This window comes from Peromyscus maniculatus, chromosome 23, assembly GCF_049852395.1.
Source record: "Peromyscus maniculatus bairdii isolate BWxNUB_F1_BW_parent chromosome 23, HU_Pman_BW_mat_3.1, whole genome shotgun sequence".
NCBI lineage: Eukaryota > Metazoa > Chordata > Mammalia > Rodentia > Cricetidae > Peromyscus > Peromyscus maniculatus.
In genome coordinates, this window is record NC_134874.1 from 39,281,254 (window position 1) to 39,297,500 (window position 16,247).

General features: G+C 34.9%; 1 protein-coding gene across 1 annotated transcript; it reads left to right on the forward strand.

The window, feature by feature from the left end:
• The first annotated feature begins 275 nt into the window (after positions 1 to 275).
• On the forward strand, positions 276 to 14,353 carry LOC143270417 (vomeronasal type-2 receptor 116-like). The gene is made up of 7 exons (XM_076560344.1): positions 276 to 478; positions 5,275 to 5,333; positions 6,532 to 6,845; positions 7,212 to 8,015; positions 8,751 to 8,978; positions 10,091 to 10,214; positions 13,386 to 14,353. Exons 1-7 carry the CDS (start codon positions 276 to 278, stop codon positions 14,312 to 14,314), a joined length of 2,661 nt encoding a protein of 886 aa, XP_076416459.1. The 3' UTR covers positions 14,315 to 14,353.
• The last annotated feature ends 1,894 nt before the right edge of the window (positions 14,354 to 16,247 follow it).

Here is a 16,247-nt window from a genome sequence, read left to right on the forward strand (position 1 = left end):
GTCATGGGGCCTGTGGAAAAAGAAGATCCCAAATGAGTTTTGAAACTTGTTTTTATCCTGAGTGCAGGGTCTCAGATGGGAAGTCTCAGGGAAGAAAATTGTCTACAATTCTCCATGGAATGTAAAAGAGGCTTGTCAAAAATATCTGTGATTAGAGTGATGATGTCAGTCACCAAAACCAGTACAAACTCTTGTGCTCACAAATACTTGAGCTCTATAAGTAGCTGCTGAACACATTGGAATCTGTGTTACACTGTTGTAGACACTTGTATTTTATGATGTTCTCTTGGATTTTTCTTTTCTTGCTCCTGCAGGCTCTTGTTCCTTTTTACTCGTATGATGCTTTTCAGTGCGATTCCAAAGCACAACGTCCTTTACATAGTGATGGGAATGTGACGATTGCTGCACTTTTTTCACTTGTTAATTATTACTGCATGGATATATATGATTCTAGATGTGAAGAAGAAAAGGCAATACAGTAAGTGCTTTTAAAATGTATTCCTTTTCAGAATTCGGATTTCATTGTCTTCAACTAAGTTTGCATTCACATGAATTTAACTTTCATTTCCCATCCTGGCATTCCCTCTCCTGTATACACAGAACTCTTTTCTAGGTGTGTCTTCCTCCTGTTACCTTTTTCATCCCTCAAAGAAAGAAGAGTGTGTTTTACTTCATGTTATTTAGTAAAGTTGGTACTCTGAATGTCTCTACATTCCTCTGCCTTGCCTTTCGTTGTTCATGGCTTTCTCCACAGAGACAATGATTTTCAAAAGTTAACACATTGTTTTAGGCAGTTGTTAAAGTGTAGTTTTTTCCCTTTGAGAATATGTAATGCTATTAATTGCAGTGACTACAGAGTCTTCATATGATGATAGAGTGACAGGGACTGCCTTTGTTAGCTGCTGCTGTTTTGGAAGTCAGAATATGAGAACTTGGTTTTGGGACCTCATCTGTTAAAATGATTTCAAAATCAAATACAATTTTTGTGTATAAATCTGATTAGTAATCCTTTAGATTCTGTCAATCTTGTACCATACTCTCCATTTCATTCCAGTTTTTCTAATTATTTACATCTGGTATGAGTCTGTTCTTCAAGACACATAGATATTGTTGGTGACCTCTGCTGGTTTTATCTTAGTTTGATGCCAGTTGGATTAGAGGCCATGGAAGACAATGGCAGTAGCACTGAGTGGACTCTGCTGGAGAGAATGTCTAAGCAGGATTCTTTGTGAAGGATGTGGGATTTGTTTTACTCCATGCAGACATTTCTGAAGCCATAGAATCCACTTATTAAGGTCTGAAATGGAGGAAGATGGCTTGTGTTCAATTTAGAACAAAACCCTGGAAAATGGAAATGCAGAAACAACGTATAGGGGAAGAGTCAGCAGATGGACAATTAAGAAAATAGATACATTTATGAAGTGCTGATACAATTGTGTTTTTGCTGAAACCTGGATGCAGTGCTAATTCATCAGTCCTGGGGATATAGAGCAGGAAAAATGATCAGGGAGGCAAAGTTGATAGATATAAGTATGCATTGACAGCTTAGTCTGAAATAGACACAGCAAATGTGGTGACAGAAATCCATTTGCAGGAATGTGCCTATGTTCCCTTATGTGGAATGTGGGTTTGAATTGCATTTTCCTCTCATGCTTGATTTTCCTCACATTTTGATTGTATGCACATAGGTATTTTCTTTCTCATAATCGTAACAAAAAGTACATGGAATGTGTGGCCAGGAATATATTCATCACATTAATATTTTTGTGTCTTAATTTCTAATTTTATTTTACTTTCATGCAGTCCTAATTTTAAAAAAATAAGTTATATATATATATAACTAGTTATACTAGGTATATATACATATTACAAGTAAGTATTTCCTTTCAGATTAATGTATATTAATTCATATGAGCAGGATAGCTAGTTTCCTTGTCAGGTAGATTTTTTAAATGTATTTTATGAGTGGACCACAATATCCTAAGAGACTTCAAACAGAGAATCTCTCTACTCATCTATGAGCATCATTTTTAACATTCACTTAAAGGTAAAGCTTACATGACAAGTCAATATGGCATTTGAACAATGCAATTACAAGTAGATCTGTTGTGTTGAGAAACTGAAACATGCAACCTTCTCTCCCATCGGATGATCCCCCCTTGTTACTTAGCTTCTATGGGTCTGTTAATTGTAGTGTAGTTCTATTTATAGCTAATATCCACTTATAAGTGAGTACATACCATGTTTGTGTTTCTGAGTCCGGGTTATCTCACCCAGGATGACCTTTTCTGGTTCCATCCATTTGCCACCAAATTTCATGACGTTATTTTTTTAAAAAGTGAGTAATACTTCATTGTGTTAATGTGCCACAATTTATTCATACACTCACCAGTTGAAAGGCATCTAGGTTCTTTTCTAGTTCATGGCTAGTACAAATAAAGCTGCTATGAACAGAGTTGGACAAAAACCATTGTGATATGTTAGAGCATCCTTTGGGTGTATTTTCCAGGAGTCGTAAACCTGGGTCTTGATCTACATCTATATTTAATTTCCTGAGAAACCAACATATTGATTTCCAAAGCTGCTGCACAAGTTTTCATTCCCACCATTATTGTAGGAGTGTTCCCCTAGTTCCACATTCTCACCAACATGAACTGTCACTGGAATTTTTGATCTTAGCCATTTTGAAATGTGTAAGATGGAAGACCAGTGTTCTTTTTATTTGCATTTGCCTCATGTCTAAGGATGTTGAACATTACTTTAAGTGATTCTCGGCCATTTGAGATTCTTCTGTTGAGAACCTCTGTTTAGGTCTGTACCCCATTTTTTAATTGGATTATTTGGTTTCCTAATGTTTAGTTTCTTGATTTTAGTATATTTTGGATATCAGCCCTCTGTCAGATATGTAGTTGGTTAAGATCTTTTCCCATTCTGTAGACTGCAGTTTTGTGCTTTTGACAGTGTCCTTTCTCTTACAGAAGGTTTTCAGTTTCATGGAGAATATATTCCTTGATATTTTGGACATCATAATGTTTCTAATTAGGTGCTTTCTTCCTAATAAATGTATTTCATGTTACAGGACAAAGATTTGCTTTGTGGCTATTCTAAAATTTCTCACAATTCCTTTCAAATAGGTTCATATTTCTTTTTGTGAAAATAAAAATATGAAGTTCAAGACTGATCAAAACTTTCCATTTTTAATTTCACTATTCATTTTTTTCTTGTATACCCACAGTCTACAAATATAAGTACTTCAATTCTTCCATTCCATTTACCTTCATTAATAATGTGATCTGCATGTCACTTAAAGTTCCCTGAAATATCAATGGATTAACCACCCATTTTTTCCAGTCTTTCATGTTATCCTTTTAAGTGAATTTCTAACATATTCTATCTCCTTTGATTTTTTAATGGAAATGATGTGAATTGAAAAACATTCAGAAATCCACAGTGGACATTTTGTTCTGTTTCTCCTTTGCTCATGTATCTTTGTTTTGCTCTACTGGAAACAATCAATGCTTAATATGTTATTTTTTTTTATGTGTACTTAATGATCAGTGATGTTAAAACTTTGTAGGTGCTAGCTGTATGAATTTTTCTTTGGTACAAGATTAGTTCATGTCATTACCGATTTGCTGGTTGGAGGCTGTTTTACCTTGATTTAAAACTCCTTCAGTTATCTGAAAATATTTGACATTAGTCCATGAACTAAAGAACAAATGGAATGTGTTTTCTCCTATTTTACAGTGTTCTGATTAAAGTTTTCTTTGTTGTAGGGAATAATATTTTGTAGTTCCATATTCATTTTGTGTGATCCCTTCTTTTCATATCTGAGGCTAATTTGTGTAACACTGGCATTCTCTTCAGTAAGTTCTTGCCTATACTAATGTCTTGACAATTATTAACTGTGCATTCTCCTATCACATTCAGTGTTTCATATTTAAGCTAAGGACTGTGATCATTTCTAATTGATTCCTATACAAGTTGTAGGAAAATGGTTGCTTTCACTCTACTGCCTGTTGATACCCAGCCTGTCAGCTGCCTTTGTTGTATAGGATCTTTGTCCTCAACTGTCCATTTTCCTCCTTGCCTAAAAAATGTTTGGCTGTACCATTGATGTGTAAATATAATTACAACTACCTAGAAGTACAAGCTTACCCCAGGATAGTGATTATCATCAAGAAATCTAACCATGTGTATTTGAAAGTCTGTTGGCAAACAGAAATCATTATTTGATATTGGTGTGCATTGAGATGTACAGAGATATTAGGGAAATTGTTTTGGAGGCTCATCAAATTTCCAAAATAGAAATAAAATGACATATGAAACAGTATTCCAATTCTGGCCTCCAGAAAACTCTACATTCAGTCATGGAGATTTTCTATATCTGTGAATAATATTCTTATCAATTTTTTGCTTTTAGTTATTGTTTGGTTTTGTAATTTAAAAACATTTTTAATCTTTTTTTTATTTAATTTTTCAGTATAAAATTAAATTTATTGCAATATGTTTACATAACTAGATACGCATTTCTACAAAATATTAACCATTTCTTCATGATGAGAAAATTTTCTTTTCTTTTCTAATACTTCAAATACGTGTGTGTGTGTGTGTGTGTGTGTGTGTGTGTGTGTGTGTGTGTTTCTTGAATTTGTGGATAAATATTATTATAGCATGAATACTTTAGTTTTCAAATTCTACAATTTTTTTTCATTTTACAAGGTTTGTTTTATTTTTATTCTACACATTAAGATTTATTTTATCTCTATTGTCAGTATTATTGTGTGTATTACTACTCAGTGGATTTTTTTTAACTTTTCACATTTGCATGTATATATATATATATATATATATATATATATATATATATATATATATATAGTACTTTGAATACATGACGTAGAGGATAAAGGTAAGTCCCAGGATTAGAAATTTCAAAGCCACATATCATGATATATATTCTGGAATCCAGGAGATGTAATTCCAGTGAAAGAATGGACTTGGTAGTGAGGTGGTAGCAAGCAGACAGAAATCAAAGTTTCCTTCTCTCGTGTCCTTATATAGGCTTCCATCATATATGAACTGCATTAAATGTGTGTCTTCCTGCCTAAAGTTCCAGATTACATACGTGTCTTAAATAACTGGATTAAAAGACTGTTTCGCTACCTCTAAGGTTCAGATTATACATAGTGATGTAGATAACCAAAGTTAGCCATTGCAGCTCCACCCTTTGCCAAATGAATACACAATGATAACTCCTTTTGGTGTGATTAGTATCCAAATGAACAGACCACGAGACATAAGAGGCTTATCAAATTCGTCTACTATGTATTGTGAGAATATTCTATCAATGGGGAGGCCTTAAGTAAAATCTGTCTCTTCTCTCTCAATGACACCAAGTTTCCTTCTCACCAATGTTCTCCATAGAGAACCCATGAATTCATGAGGGATACTTACATAAAATAAATAAGGTATTTCTGATGAGAGCGTGATGAAACAGAGTTAGTCACTGTGGGACTGTGACACAGTGGCCACCATTTTGGACTGTCCAAAGTGGTCACATGTACCAAGATGGTGTAGAAGTCACATGACATATGCATTCTTTATCATACCATTAGCAATGTTAGTAGCCAAGTTATATAGTTGCTCCCATTTAATGAAGATCCTCAAGTCATGTGTTCAATAAACCAGGTCATATTTTCTTTTCAAAATGAACTCAGCTTCAGAGTAATATAATTTCATCTATTATCAGGGCTTTCAAAGCTGTTGTGTAATTCACTTTGTGTGGGAGGTAAGAACATAGTGAAAGAATAAAGAAAGAGGCAGGCAACAGAGGAAAATAAAACAAGTAGCACAAAGTACCCAAGAGGATTTAAGTCATGACTGTAGGCTGTTAAAATACAGGAAACTCAAGACATTCAAACTCATGCACATTCTGCTCTTCATTATATGGCTCTTAGAAAGGAGAGGGGAGATGGCAATGGGAGAGAGGAAGAGATGTGCATGGGTGTGGGAAGCTATAACCCCTGCCAGGTTCATATCCAAGATTGCTTGGGGTTGATGCATGTGACACAGGCAGACATCCCCATAAGCGTCATTGATCTTTAATCAGAAGAACTGAAAGGCTGCAGTCTCCATCTATATACAGACAGAGTGAATGTGGTGTGGAAGCCTTGAAGTTTTTTTTGTACAGAACAGGGGAACCTTAAAGGATGTAAGTGTCCCTTTCCTGGTTATTTCACTAAAGCATCAAAGAATTATGTTTGTGTTTTCCCATACTAGAGATTCCAAGGTTTATATCAGTCCAGGTTAATGTTCCAGGCCAGAAATTTTAGATACACCTGAGGCTTTTAGTTAATTAAAACATCACTAACCATATATACCATGACATTAAAACTATAACCATTAAATTGATGACAAAAAATTGTTTGTAGATATATAATAGTGACAGTATAAAGGCCATTGTTACTATATCATGAGGATGTGGCCCAACATCTTACCAAAAGATATGATGTGAGTCCTCATCATAAGTATTGGCAATCTTTCTCTCCAGGTTCAAATTGAGGAGCTACCAATTTACTTTGGCCTTCATATTTGCCATTGAGGAGATCAACAGGAACACTCATATCCTACCCAACACATCTCTAGGATTTGAGCTATATAATGTAATAAACAATCACCTGGATATTATGCGGGAAACTTTACTTTTCCTCATAGGAATGAGAATAAATATCCCCAATTACACATGTAGAAGGGAGAACAAACCTGCTGCCTTACTTACAGGAACATCATGGGAAACGTCTATACAAATTGGGAGACTACTGAATCTTTACAAATATCCACAGGTGAGGGACATGGCTGTGAGGGAACAAGAAACTCATATTAAACTGGAGATATTTCAGGTGTTTTCAAATGTGAAGAAGTAAGCCTGTGGCTTTCATCTATTGGAGAATAAATCAGGCATTTGTTTATATGTCCTTATATACTTTGCTTACGAGAGAGAAGAGAAAGAGGGTGGAGCTTATAGTCAGTGTTTAGAAAACTCTGTGTCTTGTGACAAATTCTTCATAAATGTCTTCAGCGAAAGGATGGGAGTTTAAAATACCATGAGCATAAGTTAGTTTATACCAATCCAAAGTGTCACCTCAGGTTTAAGACTGTATTCTATGTCAATCTTTTCACTCTTGTTTCCTATTTGAAATTTTCTTTAGATTACTTTTGGGCGATTTGACACTATCCTAAGTGACAGAGGCCAGTTTTCTTCTCTCTACCAGACAGCACCCAGGGACACATTTCTGTCACATGGCATTGTGATTTTGATGGTTCATTTCAGCTGGACCTGGGTGGGACTGGTTCTCATAGATGACCACAATGCAGCTGAGATTCTATCCAACTTGAGAGGAGAGATGGATAGAAACAGAGTGTGTATAGCTTTTGTAGAAATGATTCCATTCAACTGGATGAACTCTGACTTTAAATCCAGAACAATGCATCCACAGATCCTGAAATCATCTGCAAATGTGGTTATCATTTATGATGTCACTAAATCTTTATATGCTATAATAATATATATAAGTATACATTCAAGTGCTTGGAAAGTCTGGATCATAAAGTCACAATGGGATGTAACTACTGATGTTCCTTATTTCATATTTGATCCATTCCATGGTAGTCTCATTTTTGCACATCCCCATGCTGAGATTCCTGATTTTAGGAAGTTTATCCAGACATACAAGCCTTCCAAATATCCAGGAGATCATATCCTTGCTCTTCTTTGGAACACATATTTCAATTGCTCTTTTTCTGGACCTGATTGTAAAATTTTGGTTAACTGTCTACCCAATGCTTCTTTGGAAATGTTGCCTGGAAATGCTTTGGAAATGGACATGAGTGAAGAGAGTTACAATGTATATAATTCTGTATATGCTTTGGCTCACAGTCTCCATGAGATGACTGTCAAACAAGTAGAAATCCACCATCATAGCAATGGGGCGGTAAATACCTACCCTTGGGAGGTAATTTCTCTTCCTGTATATTTTATACATAGCCCTGTGACATAGGGAGGTTTCTAAGGAACACACTACATGATTGTATACAGTGGCAGGTTTTATACAAAAAAGCACCTGAGAGACTGTATAAAATTTATCATCTAGAAGTCTTTGTGGACACGTGTGTTATTGTTCACGATTAATGGGTGGTAATAAGAATATAAATGTATGTATCTCATCATTTATTTTGTGTTACAATTAACATCAGAATCTTGCTATCCTCAATTGAAACCCCATTAATTTAAGCATATTTCAGAACAGAAATAGGAGAATTAGATCCTAAAATGTCAAATGCTATTACATCCTTAAAGTTTAAATTCTGAATCTATGTGTGAAAGTCTTAACTGACCATTTTATTACATTTTGGAATTAAACACCCCAAATTACACCTTGAAACTTTGAGTAGATTACTTAAAAATTTGAATTTCAAGGTTTTGGTATTTGCATGAATCAACATTCATGGAGTAAATATTTTTGTTTGTCTACTTGTTATTGTATAAGTGTGTGTGAATTCTTTCTTTTGAAATAACAGTCTAGAAACATGATATATTCATTTTAATTCTTCATCCATTAAAATGTTGATAGCTTGGTATAGCTTGCAATTAATGTCAGGGATTTGGGTCACTGAGACCTATACCTTCATTGGATTCTGTTGAGCCTTTGTGGGAATAAATTAATCATATAGTTCTGCATTTCTTTTAGCTACATCCTTATCTCAAGAATATCCATTTCAAAAATGGTGCTGAAAAACTTATGGTTTTGGATTCACAAAGGAGATTAGATGCAGAATATGATATTCTCAACCTCTGGAATTTTCCAGATGGTCTCAGACAAAAGATAAAAGTTGGAACATTTTCTCCAAATGCTCCACAGGGCCAAGAACTGTTTCTCTCTGACCATATGATACAGTGGGGTATAAGATTTCCAGAGGTGGGCTGGATCTTATCTCATTTTTTTGATCCTTATGTCAATAGAGATTTGTTTGTGGATGTAAGATTGTTGGTTCCTTACTGAATGCCCATCTGCGTGCCCCAAACTACTGACATTTGAGAAAGTTTTTGTTGCCTTATACAGCATGTGATTGTTTGTTTTCCAAACTTTTATCTTTGGATACATTTTCCCAATAATAAATACAGTGTCTATTTATTAAGTTTTCTTTCCTGACCTGAAACCACCTGTCATGAGTAGTAATTTGACTCCCAGATTAGGAAATATCAGGACATGATCATTTTGCTTTCAGGCATCTGGCAATGCACTGTAGCATGGAGGGCTCATGTACATGGGTTAATTACTTATCTTCCTGATGATAAAAGAAACAATTTGTCAAACAACCAAAAACAAAAAACAAAAAACAAAAAATGAATAGGCTGACATTACTTAAAACAAATGACTTATATAGTTCACACTTGGTGTGAGCAGTTCATAATGATTCAGGCAATCATGTTGGCAGGAATGTGAGAAAGTGAGTCATGTTGTATCTTCAGTCAGAAAGTAGAGAGATGTGAACACTCTCTTCTCATACTTTTTTCATTTTTTTCTGTCCTTAACTACATCCAATGAAATGGAATACCTAATTATTGAATATGTCTTCCCACTTCAAATACCTTAATGTAGATCATCTCTCAAAGAAAGTCACAGAGAGAAGTTTATATACTAACTCTGAGTCCTGTCTAGTAAACAAATGTGAATTAAGCATGACATGGGAAACAATGATACTCTCACTCGAGCAGTCATGAAGTATACAACAAGAAGAGGATGGCATTACAGTTGCCCATTGAAACGTGTACTCAGTTAGCAAACTTCTTATTTTGCCCAACCTCTTATATTTTCACAATTGTTCAGATTTCTATTATCTCTAGACCATTATTTAAACACATTGATCTTCATGTATATACTATATTGAAATTAGAAGCATCAAAACAAGAATGTGCAAAGAATAATTATAAAAACTTGCCATTTCATTGTCCAATATTAAGAAATAATATTTTTTGTTTTAAAACTATACACTCCTGAGTATTTCCTTTTCACTATTTAATTCCCAGCTTCCTCGCTCTGTGTGCAGTGAGAGCTGTGTTCCTGGATTCAGGAAATCACCCCAGGAGGGCAAGGCTGCCTGCTGCTATGATTGTACTCGTTGTCCAGACAATGAGATTTCCAATGAGACAGGTAAGTGTCAGTCTAACTGGCGTATTCCCCACCTCTCCACAGTGTTCTGCAATTTCTAAGCTGATTAAGTTCTGGGAAGGAAAAGTAGGGATAAGTCCTGTGGTTTTTTCACTTATAAGTAAAAATAATTTGGTTCATATTATCATCATTTTAAAACATTTTATTTTTTGAGACAGGGTTTCTCTATGTAGCTTTGCCTTTCCTAGAACTCGCTTTGTAGAGCAAGCTGGCCTCGAACTCACAGAGATCTGCCTGCCTCTGCCTCCCGAGTGCTGGGATTAAAGGCATGCGCCATAACATTTTAAATGGTGCTCAGGCCATTGAATCTCATACTTGATTCATGTATTTGATCCACTGGAGCCATTGTTCCTTTCAGAGAACAAATTTACCAGTCACAGAATAGTCAGCTTTATTTCACCATGGCATTTAACACACACACACACACACACACACACACACACACACACACACACACACACACACACAGACACAGACACGCACACACGCACACATGCACACACTTGCATAGGCACACACACATGCACATGCAAAAACACACATTATAAATACTGAATTTTCTTGCATATCAAAGCATATTTAGTTCATGATTGGCAGATATTTAAAGATCAGACCCTTATGCCACTCATTGCATAATTTAAGTCATGGTTCTAGGTTTATCAGATGTGATCAGAATGATCATATTTGATTTACCTGTGGATATGTTCTAATATATTGTTTTAGAATCTTTTTCTTTTTGTTTTATCTGTGAGTGTTTGGCCTGCATGCATGTATGTGCACATGTACATGCTTAGTGCATATGAAAGTTAGAAGAGGGTTTCAGAACTCCTGGAGGTGGAGGCACAGATAACATTGATATTTTTGTGGGCGCTTGCAACTGAAACTAGGTCCTCCTTAAGAGAAATAGTATCCTGAACCACAGAACCATTTATCTACCTTCATCTTTTTGATTTGTAGTATAAATAACTTTCAACATTCCCTTAAAGGGTATTTTTCTTCCCCTTTTTCCTCCATCCTCCATACATATGAGTACTACAACTTTAAGCTCCTTAACTTCCATGGAGTGGGATGTGCTTCAGTAACATAGGTATTTAATATCTAAAACATGTCGTGAACCAGAATATAACCACTAGGGAAGTATGTCAATAACTATTATGAGAATCTTTTATTGAACACAATTATCTTAAATCAATAGTTGCTATGTCTCAGGAATTTGAGTCTAGATTTGTATAACTTCTGTGTTAATTTGATTAACATAAGCTAAAGAATGTAATAAGTACTCACTGATTCATTGTATACAATTGATTCTATTTTAAACAAGTTAATGGAAGCATCATTAAACATAGAGGTATTTTATGGGTATGATGGTAAATTATGGGATGATGCCTTGTGACAACTAGGTGAAATGGCACATCATGACTTCTGTAATGATACTGTTGTGAATAAGTGATGCATAAATGCAAACCTTTGGTCTTTTAACAAGGCAGGACACTAAATTTGAAGGACTCTCTTTTCCAGGAATAGGTGGACAAAGTAGAGGAACTTTATGTCAGAATATATCCAAAGACAAGAAAATAGGCATGAGACAATTGAGAACACTGAATGTTCAAAGCACACACAAACTCAATGTTGAATATGGAGAGGAAACTAATGAGGATTCTTCAACATTAATGTCTAGTGAGAATTTTTCATATATTAATTGAGTAACAATGTTTTTCCTGAATACACAGATGTTTTAACTTTATTTCATAAAGACAGAAACTTGCAAATTATTTGGTGGCTTTAATTTGCCAAATTTAAACCATTCATAATGAGACCGACTATACAGATCATCAAAGACTTAATGTGCATATAGGTACTCTGTGTACATTAGGGCCATGGTAAGTTCATGAACATGCTAATTTTATTCATTGGAGAAAACTAAAAACATCAATATCAAAACCTAGATGTTTGTAGTTTAAGTAGATACTTTAAATTATTACAAGTAAGAAAGAATAATATACAACATAAATGCTAAATATTTCAAAATAATGAATCCTAAACCTCAAATCCTATAGAGTGAGGTGTATCTATATTTTAAAAATCATATTTAAATCCTTATTTAATGTGTATCATGACTTATGTACCCTGTGCATTTACCAAATAATATGTGGAGTTGCACAGATGAATCATTCATCATTTGTTAGAAACCATTATAAATAAACACATGGAATATAGTAGAGACAAATTGCCTTGGGAGTATGAGCACAACAGGAAGGCACATCTGGAAGAAACAAATAAAATGCTGGTAATGGAATAAAGGATGCTACAGACTCTAGCAAAAAGATGAATTCAATAGATTTTTAATTAAAATTTTCATCACCAATTAAGTTGCAAATTTCACTTTGCAAAAATATCAAGTATTTTAATTGTATGAAATGGAAATATTTTAATGAAAATATGTAATAAATAGATTGACATTTATATCTTCAATTCAAGATAAAACATACAAATTATAAATGATAAAGTATCACAGAACTTATCCCATGATCAACTAAAACTAAACCCAGAGTTTCATATCTATCTGTTCAACAGATATTTTCTCCCTGGGAATGATTAAACAGATTCACAAGGGGATTTTTTCCATCTTTCAAGAATTTAATTATTCTCATTCCCACAAGAATTATCAGAGATTGAACAGTTTGAAGAATTCAATAAATTCAATGTAAATAGATAAGTTTTGATATTAGGACTGAGAAAAACATTAAAAGAAAGACATACCAAAGCATGTAATTTTTACTTAACTCACATGAAAAAGTCACACAAGGGAATACAGAAAGAGGTGATTATAGGATCAAGTTAGGTTTATGTAATTTAATTCAATAATTTAAGACAATATAAAGAAAAAATACAAATTATCACTTAATTGAAAACATTTTTAAATATAACAGTGAAAAGTACAGACTTGTCAGTATCGATGTGGAATGGTTGATTAGATATCATTGGGTAATCACCACTATTGAATGGTAATCATCACTATTGAAAACTTGTTTACTTGAGTCTCAAACATGAAAAGTAAATGTGGGCAACTGCCAGAGAGCTGGTGCTGGGAAGTGGCTTGAGATCAAATGAGAACCTGTGCAGAGACTCACAATAACTTTAATTCCTCAGTAGATGTGGATCATTGCGTGAGGTGTCCAGAAAGTCAATATGCAAACACAGAGCAGAATGAATGCCTCCAGAAAGCAGTGACATTTTTGTCTTATGAAGACCCTTTGGGATTGACACTCACCTACTTGGCCCTGGGCTTCTCTGCCCTAACAACTGGTGTTCTTGGTGTCTTTATAAAGTACCACCACACTCCCATTGTCAAGGCCAACAATCAGACTCTCTCTTACATTCTGCTCATCACTCTGATCTTCTGTTTTCTCTGTCCATTGCTCTTCATTGGCCATCCCAATACAGCAACCTGTATCCTGCAGCAATACACATTTGCAGTTTTATTCACAGTGGCTCACTCCACAGTCTTGGCCAAAACTGTTACTGTGGTTCTGGCTTTCAAGGTCACATTTCCAAGAAGAATGATAAGGTGGATAATGATATCCAGGTCTACTAATCTTATCATTCCTGTCTGCACTCTTATACAACTTGTCCTCTGTGGAATTTGGGTGAGCACCTCTCCTCCCTTTATTGACTCAGATGCTTACACTGAACATGGCCACATAATTATTTTATGCAACAAGGGCTCCACCATTGCCTTTCATTCTGTCCTGGCTTACCTCTGCTCCATGGCACTTGGGAGCTACACTATGGCTTACCTGTCCAGGAACCTGCCTGACACATTCAATGAAGCCAAGTTCATCAGTTTCAGCATGTTGGTGTTCTTCAGTGTGTGGGTCACCTTCCTTCCTGTCTACCACAGCACCAAGGGGAAAATCACTGTGGTCATGGAAGTCTTCTCTATTTTGACTTCCAGTGCAGGTCTCCTAGGTTGCATCTTTATCCCTAAGTGCCATATTATTTTGTTCAAACCACATAGAAATGTGCTTCATCATGTTAGGAACAAAGGACATTTTAAAGGAAAAGTCAATTTTACAGCATAGTCCATGTTTTTATTAATTATACAGAAGTCTTCCATCTTGTCTACCACCAAAGTTATAGTTGTCACAGATAAAATAGTGATTTAAAATTTTATATGTTTTGATTTCTTTTATTGATGATCCAATTTTCTTCTCTCAATTCTAATATTATTTACAAATTTCTCTAAATTAGAAAGTTGAATTCATAAGAAAATATTGTGTTCTCTATACTAAATAAGAGATGAATAAGATGTGTATGTATTTTTCACCTCTTCAACACTGCATTGCTTTAACATTATAACATCACTTGATTTCATATAGTTCTATGTGTTTTTTTGCCCTTGATAGGTTTCCTGGATTCATCAAGCTTACAGTTCATGTATGCTATTTCTATGAAGAAAAGCACATATTAAAAAATTAATATAATTTTGACAGGAAGGAATTACTCTCTTTATTAATTGCATATTGAGCTATGTATTTGAGTAGAACAGAGACCAATATATTTTTTAATTGTAGGCTAATGTCATATTTCAGTTAATCAAATACTTACCCAAGAAATCAATTATATAAAGTTTATGTTAAATATACAAACATTGTTCAACTCTCTGCTGTAACATGTTCTGCACAACCTGTCCTCACATCTAATTTAACACACATACCTAAAGATTTTCTGTACTCAGCCCTTCACAGTTCATCAATTTTCATAAGCTGCCCTATATTCTTTCACCTGAAACTCTGTATTGTGTGACTACTGCACATTTATGAGGACCCATTCCTCTACATTTTATCAACATGTCATAACTGATAAATAATTCTTTGGGAACAACGTTTATGACTCTTCTTATTCCAGGTCTAATGTATATTTGTATAAAGTGAAAGACATCACATGATGTATGCCTTGTATCTTGTCATTTATCAGTAATCAGTCATTTATAGTTTATAAGATGTAAAATTTCCAGAAAAAAATGGAGTTTAAATAATGTGAATCACTATATTTAAGTTGCAAACAAATCAGATTGCATCATTGAAAACTTGTTCATCAGGGTAACATTTTTTTTTTCTGAGACAGGATTTCTGTGTGTAGTTTTGTGCCTTTCCTGGGACTCACTTGGTAGCCCAGGCTGGCCTCAAACTCACAGAGATCCACCTGGCTCTGCATCGCAAGTGCTGGGATTAAAGGCATGTGCCACCACCGACTGGCCTCTTTTTTCGAATGGGTAACTTTTAAAAACATATTTTTGCCGTGAGGTGGTGGCGCACGCCTTTAATCCCAGCACTCATTGATATTAAGGGATATTAATGACCAGTGATTGTTCATTCCTGTTTTTTGGTGGTAGTGTGTGTGTACTTCTCTTCTTTGGAGTTTACTGCTGTGGCTTTATCTATTGCCTGTGTTTTCTAGTGTGTATCTGACTTCCTTCGGCTGAAATTTTCCTCTTAATGCTTTCTGTAGGGCTGGGTTTGTGGATAGGTATTGTTTAAATCTGGCTTTGTCTTGGAATATCTTGTTCCTTCTGTCTATGATGATTGAAAGTTTTGCTAGGTATATTAGTCTGGGCTGACATCCATGGTCTCTTAGTGTCTGCATTACATCTGTTTAGGTCCTTCTGGCTTTCAAAGTCTCCATTGAGAAATCGGGTGTTATTCTGATGGGTTTGCCTTTATAGGTCACTTGGCTTTTTTCCTTTGCTGCGCTTAATATTCTTTCATTATTCTGTACGTTTAGTTGTTTAATTATTATGTGGCGAGGGGACTTTTTTGGGGGGTCTAGTCTGTTTGGTGTTCTATAGGCTTCTTGATCTTCATAGGCATTTCCTTCTTTAAGTTGGGAAAGTTTTCTTCTATGATTTTGTTGAATATATTTTCTGTGCCTTTGAGTTGGTATTCTTCACCTTCTTCTATCACTATTATTTGTAGGTTTGGTCTTTTCATGGTGTCCCAAATTTCTTGGGCTTTT

Excerpts from the sequence above, each read along its gene's own strand:
- LOC143270417 (XM_076560344.1), top strand. The coding sequence starts at position 276 with ATGATGTTCTCTTGGATTTTTCTTTTCTTGCTCCTGCAGGCTCTTGTT. Across the intron at positions 6,846-7,211 it reads ATCTTTACAAATATCCACAG|ATTACTTTTGGGCGATTTGA; the intron begins GTGAGGGACATG and ends AATTTTCTTTAG. Across the intron at positions 10,215-13,385 it reads TGAGATTTCCAATGAGACAG|ATGTGGATCATTGCGTGAGG; the intron begins GTAAGTGTCAGT and ends ATTCCTCAGTAG.